The following is a 23,181-nucleotide window of genomic DNA, read 5'->3' as shown; positions in this document are numbered from 1 at the left end:
TTATCTCATTTTAAAAACACACATTTAAAAAACGGTAAAAATGAAAACATTTAAAGTTCATTTTACTGAGAATATTTCTCTCAAATTATAAATGCAGTATTTTAAGCATCATTAAACTTGCAATACAATCAACAACAGGAATTACCATAGCCGGGAAAAAAATAAACTGTTAGGAAAAGGGATGTAGAGGCTGGGCATGGTGGCTCATGCCTGTAATCCCAACACTTTGGGAGGCCGAGGCGGGTGGATCACGTCACCTGAGGTCGGGAGTTCGAGACCAACCTGGCCAACATGGTGAAACCCCATCTCTACTGAAAATACAAAATCAGCCAGGCGTGATGATACACATCTATAATCCCAGCTACTCAGGAGGCTGAGGCAAGAGGCAAGAGAATCCTTTGAACCTGGGAGGCGGAGGTTGCAGTGAGCTGATATGATGCCACTGCACTCCAGCCTGGGCGACGAAGTGAGACTCCGTCTCAAAAAAAAAAAAAAAAAAAAAAAAAAAAAAAGAAAAGGGATGTAGAAGGGACTATGAAATGGATACTAATTCAGAAAAGCCTGGATTTTTAAACTTTCTTTTCCTTAATGTTAAACGAAGTTTTATTTATATTACAAACCAATTATTATTAAAATGCTACTGGAGAAAAACTATAAAATCTGATCAACCGAGGATCTAGCAGTATTCAAAAATACCACCATTCAACAGGGGCAACTAGCAATTAATTCTATACTTTTTTTTTTTTTTGAGACAGAGTTTCGCTTTTGTTGCCCAGGCTGGAGTGCAATGGCACAACCTCAGCTCACCACAACTTCCGCCACCCAGGTTCAAGCAATTCTCCTGCCTCAGCCTCCCAAGTAGGTGGGATTACAGGCATGTGCCACCACGCCCGGCTAATTTTGTATTTTGAGTAGAGACGGGGTTTCTCCACGTTGGTCAGGCTGGTCTCAAACTCCCAATCTCTGGTGATCCACCCGCCTCGGCCTCCCAAAGTGCTGGGATTACAGGTGCGAGCCACTGCGCCAGGCTCAAGTGATAAAACCACTTGAACACTTTAAAATTTCACTCTCTAAAATATTTTTCAGGGGTCAGGCATGGTGGTTCACACCTACAATTCCAGCACTTTGGGTGGCCTGCCAGGCAGGAGGATCACTTGAGCCCAGGAATTGGAGACCAGCCTGGGCAACATAGTAAGACCTCAACTCTACAAAATATTAAAAATAAGGCCAGGCAGCCAGGCACGGTGGCTCACACCTGTAATCCCAGCACTTTGGGAGGCCAAGGCGGGCGGATCACGAGGTCAGGAGATGGAGACCATCCTGGCTAACATGGTGAAACCCCATCTCTTCTAAAAATACAAAAAATTAGCCGGACGTGGTGGCAGGTGCCTGTAGCACAGCTGCTCAGGAGGCTGAGGCAGAAGAATGGTATGAACCCAGGAGGCGGAGCTTGCAGTGAGCCAAGATCACGCCACTGCATTCCAGCCTGGGCAACAGAGCGAGACTCTGTCTCAAAAAAAAAAAAAAAATAAAAAAAAAACAAGGCCAGGCACAGTGGCTCACACCTGTAATACACCACCACTTTGGAAGGCCAAGGCAGGAGGATTGCTTGAGCTCAGGAGTTCAAAACCAACCTGGGCAACATGGCGAAACCTCATCTGTACAAAAATACAAAAATTAGCCAAGTGTGGTGGCACGCACCTGTAGTCCCAGCTACTGGGGATGCTGAGGTGGGAGGATCACCTGAGCCCAGGAGGTCAAGGCTGCAGTGAGCCGTGATCATGCCACTGTACTTCTGTCTCAAAAAATAAAAATAAAATAAAATATTATTGAACACAAGACTGAAAGCTTCATAATTTTTCCTAAAACTACAATAATTCTGACAACAAAATATTCTAAAGATAACATACGAAAGTTAAAACCACACACTATCTACAGACTACTCATTTGGAAATACAGATTTAAAAAAATAAAAAAAAAAATGAATATGACAGGCTCAACTGTGCAGTTAGAGAATAAAATGCCATAGCTAAGCGTGTTTTATTCTGGGAATGCACATATGATTCTATAGTGTGTATATCAATATAAACAATAAAAAATAGCCAAAGACAAAAATCACAGTTCTCCTGATACATGCAATAACCATATTTCAACATTAATTTCTCATTAAAAGTCTTGACTTTTTATTTTATTTATTTATTTACTGAGATAATGTCTGGCTCTGTCGCCCAGGCTGGAGTACGGTGGCACAATCACGGTTCACTGCAGCCTCGACCTCTCAGGCTCAAGCAATTCTCCTGCCGCAGCCTCCTGAGTAGCTAGGACACAGGCCCACACCACCACGTCCAGCTGATTTTTGTGTTTTTTGTAGAGTCGGGGTTTCACTATGCTGCCCAGGCTGGACTCAGGCCATCTGCCCACCTCTTATAGGCGTGAGCCACCACGTCTGGCCATCTCAGACTTTTAGACTAATCAAAATCAGTTTTTAATGTTAAAACCATCTTTCAAATTAACATTCAATTTTAATGGAAAAAGACTAGAATATGCTTTAAAATAAAAAAGCAAGAAAGACAATTATTATAAACTCGGGGGAAGGAGACTTTTACTTTTCATGGCATACCTACTTCTTGTACTGCTTGAATTTATTTTATCATGAGCACACTTTTCTTTTTCTTTTTTCTTTTAGACAGGGTCTCACTCTGTCACCCAGGCTGCAGTGCAGTGGCACAATCACAGCTCACTGCAGCTTCGACCTCCCCAGGCTCAAGCAATCCTCCCATCTCAGCCTCCCGAGCAGCTGGGACTACAGGTGTGCACCACCATGCCCAGCTAATTTTTGTATAATTTGTAGAATCGGGGTCTTGCTATGTTGCTCGGGCTTATTTTCATAATTAAAAAAATAAAATAAAAATAGTACTTGCCAAATGTACTTTTTGTGATTGGTATTCTGATACTTTCAATACGTGGTATAAGGGGCAATCCCAAATCACAGAAAACCGTGGCTCAGCTGACCTACGACCGCCCTCCAAGGACGTTTGCAAAGCCCAAAGCTAAGGGAGGTGGCTCAAGATATATCTGGAGAGGAGATTTTAAAGAATTTTAGGCTGGGCGTGGTGGCTCACGCCTGTAATCCCAGCACTTGGGGAGGCCGAGGCAGGCGGATCACAAGGTCAGGAGATGGAGACCATCTGGCTAACAGAGTGAAACTGCGTCTCTACTAAAAATACGAAAAATTAGCCGGGCATGGTGGCGGGCGCCTGTAGTCCCAGATACTTGGGAGGCTGAGGCAGGAGAATGGCGTGAACCCGGGAGTCGGAGCTTGCAGTGAGCTAACGCCACTGCATTCCAGCCTGGGCGACAGAGCGAGACTCCATCTCAAAAAAAAAAAAAAGAATTTTAAAAACTGGCCAGGTGCAGTGGCTCATGCCTGTAATCCCAGCACTTTGGGAGGCCGAGGTGGGTGGTTCACGAGAGATCAAGACCATCCTGGCCAACATGGCGAAACCCCGTCTCTACTAAAAATACAAAAATTAGCTGGGCGTGGTGGCACGTGCCTGCAGTCCCAGCTACTCGGGAGGCTGAGGCAGGAGAATAGGTGAACCCGGGAGGAGGGGGAGCTTGCAGTGAGCCGAGATCGCGCCACTGTACTCCAGCCTGGACAACAGAGTGAGACTCTGTCTCAAAAAAAAAAAAACCCAAAACAACTTCTGGTCACAGCACTCATTAATAGCCCAAAAGCGGGCAACCCAGATGTCCATCAGGAGTAGACAAAGAGGGGCTGTGAATACAGTGGACACTACACAATAACCACAAGGAACTAAGCTGCAGCTATACCCAATCGCATGGATGGATCTCAAGCACTCTTACTTACAATTAGTTTTTATTTTTTGAGACACAGTATCACCCTGTTCCCAGGCTGGAGTGCAGCAGCATGAGCTCGGCTTACTGCAAACTCCACCTCCTGGGTTCAAGCAATCCTCCCACCTCAGCCTCCTGAGTAGCTGAGACTACAGATGAGCACCACCATGCCCAGCTAATTTTTCTATTTTTTGTAGAGACGGGGGTCTCACTATGTTGCCCAGGCTGGTCTCGAACTCCTGGACTCAAGCGATTCACCCACCTCAGCCTCCCAAAGTACTGGGATAACAGGCTACAATTACCTTTTATTATGGTAAAATACATGTAACATAAAATGTACAATTTTAACCCTTTTTTGAGATTGACCAAGAAAAAAACAGCAGCAACTCAAATTGCTAGGATGGAAATAAAAGAAGGGACACTACTGACATTAACAGAAATAAAGATTATTATTAAGAAAAACTATGAACAACTGTATGCCAACAAATTAGATAATCTAGGTGAAATGGACAAATTTATAAAAAGACACAAACTACCAAAATTGACTCTTGAAGAAAGAGAAAATGTTAATAGATCTACAACAGGCACAAAGATTGAACTAGTAATAAAAAAAAAACACAAAGAAAGCTATCCAGGCCTGGACAGCTTCACAGGTGCATCTACCAAACATTTAAATAAGAGTTATTACCAATTCTTCACAAACTCTTCCAGAAAAAGGAGAACACTTCCTAAATCATTCTCTAAGGCCAGTATTACCTTGATACCAAACCAAAAAAAAAAAAAAAAAGACATACAAGGAAAGAAAACTAGAATTAATTTCCCTTATGAATACAGATGCAAAAATCTTCAACAAAATACAATACTAGCAAACTAAATTCGCCAACACAGAGAAAGAATTATATACCATGATTGAGTGGGATTTATCCAGGAATGTAAGGTTGGTTCAACAAACAAAAACCAATTAATGCAATACACCATATCAACAGAAGAAAACGAGCCACACAACTATCTCAATGGATGCAGAAAAATCACGACAAAATCCAACACCCTTTCACGGCAAAAACTTAACAAACTAGAAATAGAAGGAAACTTCCTCAACCTGAAAAGCGGCATTTATGAAAACCCACAGCTAACCCCATACTTAATGGTGAAGGCTACATGCTTTCTCCCTAAGACAAGAATGCCCCCAGTGCTATTTCTACGCCACACTGTACTGAAGGTTCTAGGCAGGGCAAGTAGACAACAAAAATAAATTAAAGGTATCCAAGTTGAAAAGGAAGAAGTAAAACTATCTGTACTCACAGAGATAATTTTATATATAAAATTTATATGATTTTTTATGTAAAAATTCTAATGAATTCACTAAAAAAACTATTAAAACTAATTAAAAAGTTCAGTAATTTTGCAGGATATAAGACCAATATATAAAAATCAATTTACCTCAGGAATAAATTTAAGAAAGTAAATGCAACTCTTACCCCTGCACTGTGAATGTAATTAATGCCACTGAATTGAACACTTAAAAATAGATAAAGTGGCCAGGTGCAGTGGCTCAGGCCTGTAATCCCAACACTTTGGGAGGCCGAGGTGGGTGGATTGCCTGAGGTCAAGCGTTCGAGACCAGCCTGGCCAACATGGTGAAACCCCGTCTGTACTAAAAATACAAAAATTAGCCAGGTGTGGTGGTGGGTGCCTGTAATCCCAGCTACCTGGGAGGCTGAGGCAGGAGAATCGCTTGAACCTGGGAGGCAGAGGTTGCAGTGAGCCAAGATTGTGCCACTGCACTCTAGCCTGGGCAACAGAGCAAGACTCTGTCTCAAAAAAAAAAAAAAAAAAAAAAATTTAAAGCAGCAAATTTTATATATTTTTACCCCAATTAAAAAGAAAACTAAATGACTCTCACTCTGAAAACTATGAAATCTTTTTTTATTTTAATTTATTTATTTGAGACGGAGTCTCACTCTGTCGCCCAGGCTGGGGTGCAGTGGCATGATCTCGACTCACTGCAACCTCCGCCTCCTGGGTTCAAGCGATTCTCCCACCTCAGCCTCCCGAGTAGGTGGGATTACAGGCGGCTGCCAACACACCTGGCTAATTTTTGTATTTTTGTAGAGACACGGTTTCACCATGTTGGCTGGGCTGGTCTTGAACTCCTGACCTCAGGTGATCTGCCCACTTCAGCCTCCCGAAGTGTTGGGATTACAGGCATGAGCCACCACAGTCGTCCTTTTTTTGAATTTTAAAAGTTCTAAATAAGTGGAAAGGCATCTTATGATTGTGGGACAAGAGACTTTAATACTGTTAAGATGGCAATACTCCCCAAATTGACCTACGGATTCAATGAAATCCTTGTAAGAATCCCAGCTGGCTATTAGAAACTGACAAGCTGTTCCTAAAATGCATATGGAAACTCAAAAAACTTAGAATTGTCAAAACTATCTTGAAAAAGAACAAAGTTGGAGGACTCATACTTCCTGATTTGAAAACTTACTACAAAGCAACAGTAATCAGGACAGTGTGGTACTGGCATAATAACAGACATATATATTAATGGAATACAACCGAGAGTCCAGGAAGAAACTCATACATTTATGGTCAACTGATTTTGACAAGGATTCCAAGACCATCCAACGGGGGAAAGAATAGTCTGTTCGACAAACGTTGTTGGAACAACTGGATATCTGCATGCAAAAGAATGAATGTAAACCCTCTACCTCGTATCATATCAAAAATTAACTCAAAATTGATCAAAGAACTAAATGTAAATGCTAAAACTAAAAAACTTTTAGAAGAAAACACAGAAAACACAGGTATAAAAGAAAGCACAGGTATGAAACTTTGTGACCTTGTGCTGCCAATGGATTCTTAGATATGACACCATAAAAAACAACAACAAAAAATAGTTAAATTTGTTTTCCTGCACAGAAGGGCTCTAGGCAGCCATGGCGCCCAGCCAGAATGACATGGAAGCCCCACTTCCACAAGGACTGGCAGCTGGCTCATGGCCACATGGTTCAACCAGCCGGCCAGGAAGATCCACAGATGCAAGGCCGGGCAAGCCAAAGTGCCCCACATTGCCCCGCACACCACGTGGGGACCCATCCAGCCCATCGTGTGGTGCCGCACAGTGCGAAATCACACCAGGGTGTGCACCGGCCGCGGCTACGGCCTGGAAGAGCTCAGGGTGGCCGGCATTCACAAGAAGGCGGCCCGGACCACTGGCATCTCTGGATCCCAGGAGGCGGTACAAGTCCACCGAGTCCCTGCAGGCCAAGGTGCAGCAGCTGAAGGAGCACCACCCCAAACTCCTCCTCTTCCCCAGGAAGCCCTCGGCCCTCAAGAAGGGAGACAGTTCCGCTGAAGAACTGAAACTGGCCACCCAGCTGACAGGACTGGTCCTGCCCATCCCAAACGTCTGTAAGAAGGAGAAAGCCCAAATCATCACGGAGGAGAAGAATTTCAAAGCCTTTGCTAGTCTCCACATGGTCCATGCCGACGCCCGGCTCTTTGGCATACGGGCAAAAAGAGACAAGGAAGCTGAAGAACAGGATGTTGAAAACAAAAAATAAAGCCCTCTTGAGGACTTGTAATAAATCAGCAGTTTAAAAAAAAAAAAGTTAAATTAGACTTCATCAAAATTAAGAACACCTGGGCTTCAAAGGATACCATCAAGATAGTGAAATGACAACCCACAAAATGGGAGAAAATATTTGCAAATCATATGTCCAATATGGGGCTTGTATCTAGAATATACAAATAACTCTTTAAATTCAACAAAAAGACAACCTAATTTTTTTTTTTTTTTTTTTTTTTGAGACGGAGTCTAGCTCTGTCTCCCAGGCTGGAGTGCAGTGGTGTGATCTTGGCTCACTGCAAGCTCCACCTCCCAGGTTCACACCATTCTCCTGCCTCAGCCTCCCAAGTAGCTGGGACTACAGGTACCCGCCACCCCGCCCAGATAATCTTTTGTATTTTTAGTAGAGATGGGGTTTCACCGTGTTAGCCAGGATGGTCTCCATCTCCTGACCTCGTGATCTGCCCAGCTTGGCCTCCCAAAGTGCTGGGATTACAGGCGTAAGCCACTATGCCCGGCCAAGACAACCCAATTTTTTAAATGAGTAGAGAACTTGAATAGACATTTATCCAAAGAAGATATACAAATGCCCAATTAACACATGAAAAGATGTTCAACAACATTCACTATTAGGGAAAAGCAAATCAAAACCACAATGGGAACGACTTCACACCCACGAGGACAGAAAATAACAAGTGTTGGCAAGGATGTGGAGAAACTGGAACTCTGTGGGCTGCTGGTGGGAATGCAGACTGCTGTGGAAAACAACCTGGCAGTTCCTCAGGACGCTCAACACACAGCCTTCACTTGACCCAGCAACTCCACTCTGAGGTATATATTCGAGGGAAATGAAAACATATATCCCACAAAAACTTGTACGTTAATGTTCAGAGAATAGGTATTAAAAATAAACAAAAGGTACTTTGGGAGGCCCAGGTAGGTGGATCACCCGAGGTCAGGGGTTTGAGACCAGCCTAGCCAACCAGGCGGCCAAAAGCCGCCTCTACTAAAAATACAAGAATTAGTCAGGCATAATCCCAGCTATTCGGGAGGCTGAGGCAGGAGAATCACTTGAACCCAAGAGATGGAGGTTGCAGTGAGCCAAGATCGCGCCACTGCACTCCAGCTTGAGAGACAGAGCAAGACTCCATGTGAAAACAAAAACACCAAATAAATAAACAACAAGTAAACAGATGTCCATCAACTGATGAATGGATAAACAAAATGAGGGCTGTCCACACAACGGAGTATTATTTGGCCGTAAAAAGGGATAATACACTGTATATGCTACAACATGGGACGAACCTTGACAACACGACGTCAGTCATGAAAGACCCGTATTATATGACGCCACTTACAGAAAATACCCAGAACAGGCAGATATATGGTGAAAGCAGATTTGTGGTTGCTCAGGGCTGGGGTGGGGGTAGAGTTGGGGGTGACAGCTAAAGGGTACAGGGTTCCTTTGGCGGTGATGGCAGAGATGGTTGCACGACTTGATGAACATACTAAAATAAACTGACACTGAACTGTGTGCTTTAAACAGGTAAATCATGCATGACTTGAATCTCGATAAAGCTGTTACAAAAAAAAAAAACAGGAAAAAACTTATCTGGTAATTATAAATGGCAGAGAAGCCTTTCTTCTTCACTAAAATAAACTAAGAGTGGTATTAATTCAACTTAAATTTCTCTATATTGCTGATAGACAGCTGGTTTCTGTTTAAAAATCCTCCTAACATGTCACAAGGATTATCAAAACTTCATAAACACAAATCTTGCTTTTTAAAAAAATAAGAAAATATTTGTAGAAGGAAATATATCCAGGCTTATCATTTTGGTTACATAAAACCATGTCAATGTCTGATGTTTTGAGAAATATTTCTTGTTCTGATACAGTATAATATAAATGCCATCCCTGACACCTTAATTAACTGGTAAAACTGGAAATAGAGCATTTCCAGTAACTTCTCAATTTGTTGCTAGTCAGACAGTATTTCCCACATATTTGAATCCAGTTTCATTTTAAAGGTACATCAGAAAGCTGTTCTATTAATAAACAAAGACTTTTCAACAATTTGGCTTCAAATACTTCAGGTTAGAAAACAAACGTCCATTTAAGACAGAGCTGCAAAATTATTATTATTACTTTTTGGAGACAGAGTCTCACTCTGTCGCCCAGGCTGGAGTGCAGTGGTGCAATCATAGCCCACTGCAGATTCAACCTCCTGGGTTCAACCAATCCTCCCAAGTAGCTGAACTACAGGTGCACACCAACACAGCTGGCTCCTTTTTTTTTTTGAGACAGAGTCTCACTCTGTCACCCAGGCTCGAGTGCAGTGGCACAATCTTCGCTCACTGCAACCTCCACCTCCCGGGTTCAGGCAATTCTCCTGCCTCAGCCTCCCGAGCAGCTGGGACTACAGGCGCCCGCCACCACGCCCAGCTAATTTTCTGTATTTTTAGTAGAGATGGGGCTTCACCATGTTGGCCAGGATGGTCTCCATCTCCTGACCTCATGATCTGCCCGCCTCAGCCTCCCAAAGTGCTGGGATTACAGGCGTGAGCCACCGCACCCAGCCCTGATTTTTTTTTTTTTAATTTTGCAGAGACAGGGATCTCACTATGTTGCTGAAGCTGGTCTTGAACTTCTGGGCTCAAGCAATCTTCCCACCTCGGCCTCCCAAAATGCTGGAATTACAGGCATGAGCCACCACACCTGGCCTCCAAAATTAACCTTTAAGGATTGCTGCATAACCACTGATAAAATCAACATCTTTCTCAATAGTAAAGCATCAACAGAAATGGTATTTCAAATTAAAGTATAAGGTGAGTCAGGTGTGGTGGCTCACACCTGTAATCCCAGCACTTTGGGAGGCCGAGACAAGAGGACCCCTTGAGCTCAGGAGTTCAAGATCAGCCTGGCCAACACAGGGAGACTCTGTCTCTAAAATAAATAAATAAATAAATAAATGTTGAAAAATAAATTCGGCTCACCAATCTTTTAAACAAAGCGACAGATTGAATTATTTTAATTCAGTGATTTCGCACTAACAAGGGTGAAGTACAACACAGCAAGGACCCTGAAGTGCTGTTTTGGGTGCTGTGGTAAGGGAGTTCTAGTCACCTTTCCATCTCGCTACGTTATTTATGTTTTTAGAGAATGATGAGGGGCAAGAATATTTCTTATTCTGCTCTGGTTTATTTTCAATGGGTGATTTCCCACATACCAAAAGCTCTGCAGGTTAAACACAGCTCTATAGCATTTCCAGAAAGATGAAGCTTCTACAGGCAACTCCTACGTCACAAAAGCCCAGCTGTGAACATCCCCACATCACAGGTCTCCACAGGGACCCCTGCACCCTCTCAGCCCCGAGGAGCAGGTGCTGTCCAGCCATGCGAGGAGCAGGCGCTGTCCAGCCACCGTTTTTCCACTTTCAACATTTCCTTCAGGTACTCCCTGCTTCTTCACATTCTCATAACCCCCTTCTCCTCTCTCTCCTCCAACACTTGTACGGTCACGAGAGAAAAAGGAAAAACCTGCTCTCCCTTCTTCCCATTTCCTCCTTCTACTCATGGGGGACTCTTTCAAGTAAGTAAGTGTAAGAATAGAAACAGCAACATATCCAACATATCCAAATCAAACAAAGAGGAACTACACTCTGACTTCGTGCAGAGATGAGAGCTGGGGTGTCTTGCACACCTGGAAACCACAGCGGCACGTAATCACACCGCCAGGAGCCTCAAGGACAACGTGCGCTCCAGGAGAACAGGCATTTTGTTTTCTTCACTGCTGCAGTGCCTAGCACATCTTAAGTCCTTAAAAAATATTTGCTAAGTGAACGACAAGGGGTAACAGCAGACTAGAAATGTCAGCACGATTTTGCACAGTGGGAAAAAGCAAACGGATGAGTGGTATCTAACTCAGCAAAGCCAGAAAACCAGAACTTAACTGTGCAGCAGGGGCAATGAGGCTGGGGAATGAGAAGAGGCGCTCGGATCTCTGAAGACCTGAGGGTAATGGGCACAAAAGAGCACCTGCTCTTCAAGTCTGTGGGAGAAGCAGTCAGATCCTTCCCCACCAGCCCTCTTCCACCTCAGCCACTTTCCCAGAAACTAACAGCTACGCCCCCCAACCCCTAAACCCCAAGCGGGAGACTGGAAACTCCTCTCTGGGGAGACTTACAGCCCCAAAATAAAGAATTCTATCACCAACTTCTGCCAGTGACCCTCAAATTGGCAGGGTCCATGCTCTATTTCCTCATGGTGAGACTCAACACCTAAAGTTGGCCCCATGCATACAGGGAGTTTCCAATCGTCCCACTCATAATCACAGAAAGACAGCCAGTAATAACCAGATTTTCGGAGAGAAGCCTCTAACAAAGAGAATGACCAAAGCAGAAAACAGGTGAAAAAGAACGCGCAGGAAACAGACAAGGTAGGAGGCAAAGGAAAACGTCTACGTAACAAATGTGTGCAGGAATCAATAAAACATTAAACAAAGAGAAATGTGTCTAAAATGCATCGCCTTCATGAAACAGAAAGAGGATGTTATAAAAAGGAATACTGAGAACAACAACACTTTTTTTTGGAGACAGTCTCTCTCTGTCCCCCAGGCTGGAGTGCAGTAGCGTGATCTTGGCTCACTGCAACCTCTGCCTCCTGGGTTCAAGTGATTCTCCTGCCTCAGCCTCCCGAGTAGCTGGGATTACAGGCAACTGCCACCATGCCCGGCTCGTTTTTGTATTTTTAGTAGAGACGAGGTTTTCCCATGTTGGCCAGGCTGGTCTCGAACTCCTGACCTCGTGATCCACCCGCCTTGACCTCCCAAAGTGCTGGGATTACAGGCGTGAGCCACTGCACCCAGCCTTACATTGAATTCTTGTTTCTGACATTGTATCTTTCATCTTTAAGTGTTCTTGGCTGGGCGTGGCAGCTCACACCTATAATCCCAAGCACTTTGGGAGGTCAAGGCGGGTGGATCACGAGGTCAGGAGTTCGAGACCAGCCTGGCCAACATGGTGAGACCCCATCTCTACTGAAAATACAAAAATTAGCTGGGCACGGTGGTGGACACCTGTAATCCCAGCTACTCGGGAGGCTGAGGCATGAGAATCCCTTGAACCTGGGAGGCGGAGGTTCCTGTGAGCTCAGATCATGCCACTGTACTCCAGCCAGGGCGACAGAGTAAGATTCTGTCTCAAAAAAAAAAAAAAAAAAAAAAAAAAAAAAATTAGAACAAGCATTAAAACTACAGTATTATCAACAAAAGTTTCCCAGAGCTGAAGGACCCAAGCCTCCCAATCAAAAAGACCCACCAAAGAACAGTAGAGATAAACAAGAGTTCCCTGAAAGCTTCCAGAGATTTTACAAAAGAAAAGCCCCACAGAGAGACTTGGAAACCATCGTGGTCTCAGACTTCTCATTACCAACACTCTCAGTGTAGACAGCAATGCCTCCACGCTTTCAAACTTCTGAGGAACAATGACTTCCAACCTGGAGTTCCGTACCCAGGCAAAGTGTCATTCAAATGTGAGGGAAGAAAGGGTATTTTCAGCCAGGTGCAGTGACTCATGCCTGTAATCCTGACACTTGGGGAGGCCAAAGCGGGCAGATTCCCTGAGCTCAGGAGTTCGAGACCAGCCTGGGCAACATGGTGAAACCCCATCTCTACTAAAATACAAAAAATTAGCCGAGTGTGGTGGCGTGCACCTGTAGTCCCAGCTACTCGGGAGGCTGAGGCAGGAGAATCGCTTCAACCGGGAGGCGGAGGTTGCAGTGAGCCAAGACTGCACCACTGCACTCCAGCCTGGGTGACAGAGTAAGACTCTGTCTCCAAAAAAAAAAAAAAAAAGATAATTTTCAGACAGACCTGGTTCAAAAAATTTACCTCCGGTGAATTCTTTCTCAGGAAGCTACTAGAAGATTCACTCCACCAAAAGATACAAAACACAGAATCCAGAAAGGGGAATTCAACAGAGGAAAGAGACACAAAGAATCCCTGCAAGGAATGAGAAGCACTCCGAGGAGGACTGCTCAGTTGCAGGCCTGCAGGACACATGGCCCAGGCTGAAATAGAAAAGCGGCAGGCCTGGAAGGGATGAAGGTGATAAGATTATTTGAGGTGTTTAATGAAGGAGTTGTAGTTAAAAGCCTGGCACTAAATTCATGACTGCACATTGAAAACCAAGCTAAAGAAAATTTGGCCGGGAGCGGTGGCTCACTCTTGTAATCCTAGCACTTTAGGAGGCCAGTGCGGGTGGACTGCTTGAGGTCAGGAGTTCAAGACCAGCCTGGCCAACATGGTGAAACCCCATATGTACTAAAAACACAAAAATTAGCCAGGCATGGCTGGGCGCAGTGGCTCACGCCTATAATCCCAGCACTTTGGGAGGCCAAGGCGGGTGGATCATGAGGTCAGGAGATCGAGACCATCCTGGCTAACACGGCGAAACCCCATCTTTAGCAAAAATACAAAAAAAAAATTTAGCCGGGCGTGATGGCAGGCGCTTGTAGTCTCAGCTACTTGAGAGCCTGAGGCAAGAGAATGGTGTGAAGCTGGGAGGCAGAGCTTGCAGTGAGCCGGGATCGCACCACTGCACTCCAGCCTGGGCACACACACACAAAAAAAAATTAGCCAGGTGTGATGGCGGGTGCCTGTAATCCCAGCTACTCGGGAGACTGAGGCAGGAGAATCACTTGAACCTGGGAGGCGGAGGCTGCAGTGAGCCGAGATCAAGCCACTGCACTCCAGCCTGGGCAACAGAATGAGCCTCCATCTCCAAAAAAAAAAAAAAATTTACTCCATGGGATTATTATAAGAAAAAAAAGAAAATAAAATCCACTCCAATAACACAAAAATATTTCCTTTAGTAAATTGTATCTTACATGGCTTAGCTGTGAAGACAGTTACCTAACAATAAGAATGTAGACACTGAATATCAATTTAAACAAAATTATATAAACATATTTGGGACAGAGAAAAAGAGCAAGGGGTGAATGTGTTTCAGGCAGTGGAGGGACAATGTAGAACAGTTCTAAAGCTTCTTCTACAGCAGAAGTCAGCAATGTCTAAAATTGAAAAATCAGAAATTAGCAGTACCAGCATGCTACACAGAAATATGAAATTTAAGGCAGGCATTGCTAAGCACCCACCAATATCCAAGGTTCTTCTATAGTAACATCCCACCCCCGGCCTGCTTGGCTGAAGGAGGATGGGATGGCCACCGTCTCAGATGGTGGCTTGAGGGTGGGAAAAGGCCGCAGCCCCGGAGGCCTCTTGGAGCAAGGCTGTCCAACCACCACTGACTGCTGACACGCCAACTTCACGTGAGAGAAATCAACCTGATTTTAAGTCACCGTCACTTTGTTCTCCATTACTGGCAGCTAAATATGATCCTGACTAAAATGATAAGTACAAACAGAGGAGTTAAAAGTGGTAGCCTGTGGGAAGTTGGAGCGCAGAGCAAGCGACTGGTAGAGGGACTGCCGTCTTGCATTACAACCCAGTAGTACTGCTTGGTTTCCAAAACTAAGTAAATGTGTTACATTGATAAAAGTTAAATTATATTTAAAGAAAATCACCCCACGGGGCATGGTGGGAAGTACTGTTAACCTTAACTTTTTTTATTTATTTATTTGAGACAAAATTTTGCTCTTGTTGCCCAGGCTGGAGAGCAATGGCGCGACCTCGGCTCACTGCAACCTCCGCCTCCCGGGTTTAAGCGAGTCTCCTGCCTCAGCCTCCTGAGTAGCTGAGATTACATGCATGCGCCACCAGCCTGGCTAATTTTTGTATTTTTAGTAGAGACAGGGTTTCACCATGTTGGCCAGGCTGGTCTTGAACTACTGACCTTGTGATCCACCCACCTCGGCCTCCAGAAGTGCTGGGATTACAGGCGTGAGCCACTGCACCTGGCCATAACCTTAACTTCTAAAACTAAGATTAGATGCGTCTTTTGGGGTCAATTTCAAATTCTAATATTGAATTGTGGATATCAGACTTTTTATTTTAAAGGCAACAGAATATGAAGGCATTGTAGTTTTGGAAAGGTGGAGTGATGAAGAGAGTTTGAGACTGATCTGGCAGAGGTATTTAAAACTTCAAGTGGGAAAGGCATTCATTTAGGCCTGAGGACTTGAGAGCTTTAGCTAAGTCACTGACAATGAGAATAGAAAGAAAAGGCTAAAATAAAATAAAGATATTTCAAAGCAGGCACCTGCAAGGAGGCCTGAGGCTGACCGCAGTCCTGTGAAGGACAGAAACGTTGGTTACAGGGCTGCTTGCCCAGAAACGGTTAGGAAAAATGCTCAGAACCTGGTTTACCCAACGTGAGTGGGGAGCGGGCTGGAGGGCAGGTTAACATGACCTCCCCAAATTCCTAACGTAGCGGAGCGCAGTGGCTCACACTTACAATCCCAACATTTGGGAGGCGAAGGTAGGAGGATTACTTGAGCCTGAGTTTAATTCCACCCTGGGCAACACAGCAAGACCTCGTTTCCACAAAAGTTAAAAAATTAGCCAGGTGTAGGGGTGTGTGCCTATAGTCCCAGCTATTCAGGAGGCTGAGGCTGGAGGACTGCCTGAGCCTGGGAGGTCAAGGCTGCAGTGACACATGATAGAGCCACTTACACTCCAGCCTGAGTAACAGAGCAAGACCCTGTCTTGAAAAAAAAAAAAAAAAAAAAAATTCCTAACAGTTTTCCAACCTATGACTCTGCGATTTTGGAGGACAGGCAAATCATCACCTAAATTAACACTGGGAATCACCTTATGATAGGTCCCAAATGTTCTCCAAAGAGACTCCAATCCAAGGACAGAATTTGAATGAAATTATATCATTCCATTCAAATTTATCTTTGAATTTCTAATTCCTAAGAAAAACAAAAATCCAAAGTTCTCTATTACATATCGATTTTTTGCAGTTTTCATCAAAAAACAATTTTGTTGCCACAGTTACCTACCAATCAATAAAACTAACCAAAAACCTAACCCCCAACACAGATTGTTTAAAATCAAACTGAAACTTGACCTTTATCTCCTAGTTAGTGGCTAGTCTATTTGGGGGAGCGGGGGGGAAGAAAGATTACTACACACAGTTCACATTGCCAAAACGCTTCTGATCTTAGATTTAAGGAGAGGGTGTTTCCTCTCGTCCATTCTCATTAGCAAGAGAGCCTTTCTGTGAGCTTCTCACACACATTTAAGGTAACCATAACATACTGTCATCCCATAACACTAAGAATCTAAGAATCAAACAAACGTGGTCAAGGACTAATAGGTGTTATGTTATGGGTTTTGGGATGAGATTACATGGTAACATTGTTTTTGGTCTCTTCCAGCTAAAAAAAAAAAGCTTTCTGTCTCTTTTCAGAGAAAAGCATTTGACAGTTTCACTGTATTTAATATAGTTTGGAATTAACAGTCCTGTGTGCCTGCCTGTTTATCCAGCATCACTAACGTCAGTGTAAACAGGAGACATCTAAGGGCACCTGGCTTGGCGACAAGAGGCAGGGCGGAGGCAAGCAGAGGAGCTCTCCGTCAACCCTGCAGTGTTGTGAGTTCTGTAATTTACATGCATTTGAGTATTTTGCCTGAAGGGCAATTCACTGCACATTTTAAACTTTTTCAGGTAGCTCACACAGTGGTATCCTGAAGTGAGAACTATCTTTTCAATCTAATTTTATTTCTTTGAAGTCTGGATTTAAGAGAGACACTGCTGCTCACTGTGAAGCCCAACTGTCATGGAAGGAAGAGGTTTTTTTTTTTTTTTTGGAGACAGGGTCTTGCTCTGTTGCCCAGGCTGGTGTGCAGTGGCACAATCTCAGCTCACCACAACCTCCACCTCCTGGGTTCATGAGATCCTCCTGCCTCAGCCTCCTGAGTAGCTGGGACTACGCACGCCACCACACCCGGCTAATTTTTGTATTTTTAGTACAGACGGGTTTTCACCTTGTTGGCCAGGCTGGTCTCAAACTCCTGATCCACTCACCTTGGCCTCCCAAAGTGCTGGGATTACAGGTGTGAGCCACCACACCTGGCCTGAAGTTTTAAGACAGAAAAGGTAGGGCTGGGTTGTTAATGTTTAATGGTTTCAGCTGTCCTATCTCATGCTATGAAGCATCAAACAGCTACCATAGAATCTACAATGATCTAAATTACGTTAAAACTAATTTTTATCATGCGATCCTAACATTTCCCTATAATTCAGATCTTAGTCAAAACATCTACTTCTTAAGTCTGTTATTTTTAAAAAGTGTTCCCATGTTATGCAAACATTCTATCCAGAGAAATCATTAAGATAAAAATGCATTTGAGCTGAGCACAGTGGCTCACGCCTGTAATCCCAGCACTTTTTATTATGAGATGTTTAGCACCGTGTCAGTTAAGCCTTACTTATTAAATTCAGTGGCATCATCCCACTCACACCTTGGGCTGGCCATTCCCACACTAACAGCTATGGGCATTCACATCCATGGAGGAGGACCGTGAGAAGATACTGTCACACTCACGGTAAGAAAAGCCACAAACGAGGAACCACCCGGAAGACTAGGAGGATTAATTCTATTCATGAAGAGGAAGCACATCGCGAGAGAAGATGCCCGGACTGGGAACTGGAAACCCACAGTCCGCCTGTGACACCAGCATCAAGCCTGAGGCCTTCCTCCTGGTCTGCAGGCCACACAGCAGCCAGGGCAGAGGACCACTGTGGCCTGCCAATGCCCATAGGCTAGGATTTCAAACATCAGCTCCATCCAAATGCAACACTGGCTGTTACAAATAAGCTGTGGGAAAAATATTTAACACGAGACAGTATTTGTATATGACAAAGATGAAAGACAACAAATTCATCTCATTGCGTTGTCCGTAAAGTGTTTCATATGTTCTGCTTCAAATGGTATCAAGATATTTTCAAAATAGCTTAAAGAAATATACATGCAAGGCCGGGTGCGGTGGCTCACGCCTGTAATCCCAGCACTTTGGGAGGCCGAGGCGGGTGGATCACGAGGTCAGGAGTTCAAGACCAACCTGGCCAAGATGGTGAAACCCCACCTTTACTAAAAATACAAAAATTAGCCAGACGTGGTGGTAGGCACCTATAATCCCAGCTATTCAGGAGGCTGAGGCAGAGAACTGCTTAAACCCGGGAGGCGGAGGTTGCAGTGAGCCAAGATCGCACCACTGCACTTCAGCCTAGGCGACAGAGTGAGACTCTGTCTCAAAAAAAAAAAAAAGAAAAGAAAAGAAATATACATGCAAAGCAGGGCATTAAGGTCCAAGTTTTCATAGACGAAACCAATCAAGCTATAGGAAAATTAAAGGCAAAAACCTACAATGAAAGTTGAAAGACTCAGCCAGGCGCGGTAGCTCACAGCTGTAATCCGAGCACTTTGGAAGACCGAGGTGGGCAGATCACGAGGTCAGGAGATCGAGACCATCCTGGCTAACACAGTGAAACCCCGTCTCTACTAAAAATACAAAAAAATCAGCCGGGCATGGTGGCAGGAGCCTGTGGCAGGAGAACGGCATGAACCCAGGAGACGGAGCTTGCAGTGAGCTGAGATCTCGCCACTGCACTCCAGCCTGGGTGACAGAGTGAGACTCCATCTCAAAAAAAAAAAAAAACACAAAAAAGGTGAAATGACTCTTGTCCTATGCAACCACTGTGGCAATAAGAAAATATGAGCCAAAAACAATATTTTATTTTTGAGACAGTCTCGCTCTGTCACCCAGGCTGGAGTGTAGTGGCATGATCACTGCTCATTGCAGCCTTGACCTCCCAGGCTCAAGTGCTCCTCCCACCTCAGTCTCCAGGGTAACTGGGACTACAGGTGCGCGCCACCATGCCCAGCTAATTTTTATATTTTTATAAAATTTTATTTTTATATTTATTATAGATACTGGGTTTTGTCAGGTTGTTCAGGCTGGTCTTGTCTCCCTGGGCTCAACCGATCCTCCACCTTGGCCTCCCAAAATGCTGGGATTACAGGCATGAGCCACCACACCAGGCCATAATCTTCCTTTAAAACTTAAAAAGTTTACTACCTATACTTTCCAAATTTCCTCACATATTCCCCATTAAGCCTCCAAATCTGGGCTGAATCAGCTACTTTTCTTCCTTAAGTTTCAAGAATTCTCCACAATTGTCATTAAATACCTGGCAAGATTTGGGAAGTGGGGAAAGGTTGGCTTTTCCACGTGACAGGAATCGACATATTCGAGGTTTCAAATGTCATGGAGTGGTGAACCCAAAAACTGAACAGTCCACGGATTGACAGCCTATATGTGTTTCCTGAGCAGAAGTAATTCCACTTGGAAGTTGGAGTAGCTAATATTGCTCTATAAACAGTTTTATTCAAAAACATTATTCTGTGCTTTCCAATCGAAACAACTAGGCAATTCCAAGCAACGTTAAATACTAAACTGCACACGTTAACTAGAAATACACCACTTAGAGTTACAATGATGTATATGTTAACATAAATGAGTTTAAATACTTGTAAAATATATTGATATTTCATTAAAACACCACCTTCTAAGTCCATTCTTCTCTACAATTGAAAGTTTATGCTTTTGTGTAAACTGAGTTCCTAAGAGAATAGTTTGTAATCACTATTTCCAAAGAGCCAGAATACAACTTTGAAAATATGTCTATGTTATGGCACACAGTTACTGTTTAGCTTTGGAAAGGTCAGATCTCATAAAATACGACCTCCACACATGCTGAGAAGAGCTTCCTCCAGGGAAGCCCACCAGTAATGCCTGGCGGAGAGAGGTGGCTGCACAATGGCCCACAGGGCCCTCGCCCTCAGACTAATCTCCTTCTAGGTCCCAGGCCAGAGCTTAGCGGGACCACACCTTCCCAGCAAAACCGACTTTCCCTCTGCTTCCTCTTCCCAGTCACACTCACAGGTGGTGCACCAAGTTGAACCTGACAGTGGAACTGTGTCGGTTTCAAGATCGAGTGATCACAAAGGAACGGTAAACAAGCTGGGCGCAGTGGCTCACGCCTGTAATCCCAGCACTTTGGGAGGCCGAGGCAGGTGGATCACCTGAGGTCAGGAATACAAGATCAGCCTGGCCAACACTGTGTAACCCCATCTCTACTAAAAATACATAAGTGAGCCAGGCATGGTGGTGCGTGCCTGTAGTCACAGCTACTCGGGAGGCTGAGGCAGGAGAATTACTTGAACCCAGGAGGTGGAGGTTGCAGTGAGCCGAGATCGTGCCACTGCACTCCAGCCTGGGCAACAGAGCGAGACTCTTGTCTCCAAAAAAAAAAAAAAGAAAGAAACAGTAAACAAAATATTCAGATTTTAACATGCATCAAAGACCTCACTTTCAAAGCAACGGTGAAGTCAATTAATTATTCAGTTGGAAATCATGTCACTGACAAAGGACGCTAGAAAGCAAATACTCTTAATTTACTGATACTACAAGTAACCAAGAGTGGTGGTCCCACGGAAATAAAGCATCACAGGCTGTCCTTGATCTCAGGGCCTCTTTCTACTGCTGCTCTCACAAGATACCGCGTAACATTTCACTACAGAACAACCCAACAGAAGCCCTCTAAAGAATACTGCAACTTAAGTTTTATTTGTAAACAAAATTCCAAATTCCAGTTACCAATGTGGCAGAGTAGGAGGCCTCACTGTGGAACACTTTCATTTGTTTCTTCGTATAAATATCAGCTTTATCAGCCCCAAAGATTAGAAATTACTGGTTCAAACTGAACAGTCCTAGCCCAGTGACGCAAATGACTCAAGGATAAGGTTTTCATAGGTTTGGCCTGAACATATGCATTTCCTCCTCTTAGTGGTTTTAGGTGAGATAGTCTGAGCGTCTTGACAGCACACCCCTGTTAGGGAGAGATGAAGTAAGAGAGTTTCAAGCTGCACTTTTACCTGCCTTTAGGATCCTAATTATCGTTAAATGGTTTAATCAAATTTTTGTCCTAAAAAAGCATAATAGGTTAGCTGACCAATGACTAAAACATTACAGATCCCGAACGAACTAGAGAAGGCATGCAAAATTCAGATAAGAAAGTTTTTAAGTGATAGCTCCAGCTACCCCTCCAAATATCACAAAGGTCTAGCAGAATTGGAATTGAAAAAAAAAGTCCTCTTGCACGGTTTATTTAAAATAAAGCCTTAACCTTAAAATTCCCTTCAAGGTGTTACAGCAAAGTGGGTGTTCAGGCTCTGGCCAACAACGGGATGTAGACAGGCTGTCACCCAGGAGGGGCTGTTAGAGCTGGGCTCCCTGGGGATGCAAGGGGGTCCCACGGGGCAGTGGGCGAGGCAGATGCAGAAAGCACACCCAGCTGCCCCCACAACGCAGAGGAGCGTGGGGTGGCGAAAGGGAACTAATTCTACGCTGCCTCTGGACCCCAAAGGCGAGGTGCGGGGGCGGGGGCGGGGGCGGATATCCCAGTGAGTCCTGCAGGAAATGATATCCAGACTCGGAGGGTGGATCTAGGAAGCGGCCAGGGCGAGGGCCCGGCGGGGGGGAGGGGGTGGGAGTGGGAACGTAGGATGTGGCTCCAAGGGGCAGGATGAGGGGGCGGGACGATCGAACGCGGATGTCGAGGCTAGGGAGGGCAAGGAGGGATGAAGTGCTAGCGGAGGGACGAGGACGAACGGAGCGGCTGGAGAGAGATGCGCAGCGGGCCTGGGGGCGCTACCGGGGCGACAGGAGGCGAAGCCCACGGGCTGGGTGGGCAGGAGGGCGGCAGGGTCTGTCCGGGCGGGGAGGGGCGGGCGTGGGGATGCGCAGGATGGGGCGCGGGCGTCGCAGGGCCGCAGGTCCGGCCCTGCCGGCGCGCACTTACCCCACTCGAGGAACTCGGCCACGTACTTGTCGCGGCGCAGGGCCGAGTGGCTGCACTCGGTGTACAGGCAGACAAGCACGTCGAGCAGCGTTTCCACGCTCAGGGCGCTCTCGTTGCGCCAGGGCCCGTCCAGGAGCAGCTGCTCCAGCTTCTTGAGCCGCACCTTGGCCGACATGGTGCCGCGCGGCCCGCTCCCGACGCGCCGGCCTCTCGCCGCCCGCTCGGCCAGTCCGTCAGGGCGCGCCCTCGGGGGCTCGGCGGCCGCGAGCCCCGGCAGCAGCGGCGCCTCCTCGCCGCCCCGTCCGCGTCGTCGCGCCCCGGCCTAGGCCGACATCTTGGGCTCCGTCCCGGCGGCGCAGAGTCTGGGGCGCCGGGCCCCGCGGGTCCATGGGCTGCTCTCCTCCCCTCGGCGCCGCCGCCCTCCCAGCTCGGGCGGCCCGCCCCCGCCTCGCCGCGCACCCGCCGCCCGCCGCCCTCAGCCCCGCCCGCGGCCGCGCCCTCCCCGCCGCCGCCGCAAACTAGGAGCGGCGAGGAGCCTAGCGCTGCGCAAGCCCGGCCGGCGCCCGAGCCCCGACCCCAGCCCCGACCCGGCGGCCCAGCCCCGCGGCCCGCAGCCAACCAGGGCGCGGCCAGCACCGGCGCAGCCAACCACTGCGGGGCCGGCCGCCGCCGCGCTGACCTCAGCGCGCCGCCCCGCCCCGCGCCCGGCTCCTTGCTCCCGGCGGGCTCGGGCCTCGCCGCTTGCCGTAGGGAGCCGGGATGCTGGGAAGGCAGGGCCGGGCCCGGGGAGCGGCGCGGGGAGGACGGGGCGGGGCGAGTGCGCCGCTGAGATTGCGGGGCCCGCGCATGCGCAGGGCGTGCCTGGTGGGCGTGTGCGCCTTCGCCCTGCGGACCTGGTGCCCTCGGTGTTCTGGGTCCA

The 23,181-nt window shown here is 46.1% G+C and overlaps 1 protein-coding gene and 1 pseudogene across 3 annotated transcripts in view; one reads left to right on the top strand and one right to left on the bottom strand.

The window, feature by feature from the left end:
- The window catches only part of CDC42BPB (CDC42 binding protein kinase beta), a 127,436-nt gene extending 104,548 nt beyond the window's left edge, over positions 1–22,888 (bottom strand). For 2 of the 3 annotated variants that reach the window (XM_030803936.1, XM_030803937.1), the window contains exon 1: positions 22,263–22,884. In XM_030803936.1, the coding sequence (XP_030659796.1) occupies positions 22,263–22,437 (175 nt within the window). In that variant the 5' untranslated portion in view covers positions 22,438–22,884. Of the gene's footprint in view, positions 1–22,262 lie in introns of all 3 variants that reach the window. The other variant, XR_004028013.1, reaches the window with a different exon arrangement.
- LOC105737958 lies at positions 6,817–7,443 on the top strand (annotated as a pseudogene).
- Positions 22,889–23,181: the final 293 nt, after the last annotated feature.

This window comes from Nomascus leucogenys, chromosome 22a (assembly GCF_006542625.1).
Source record: "Nomascus leucogenys isolate Asia chromosome 22a, Asia_NLE_v1, whole genome shotgun sequence".
Classification (NCBI taxonomy): domain Eukaryota; kingdom Metazoa; phylum Chordata; class Mammalia; order Primates; family Hylobatidae; genus Nomascus; species Nomascus leucogenys.
Note: the sequence above shows the minus strand (reverse complement) of the source record. Positions and strands in the feature narration are given on the sequence as shown.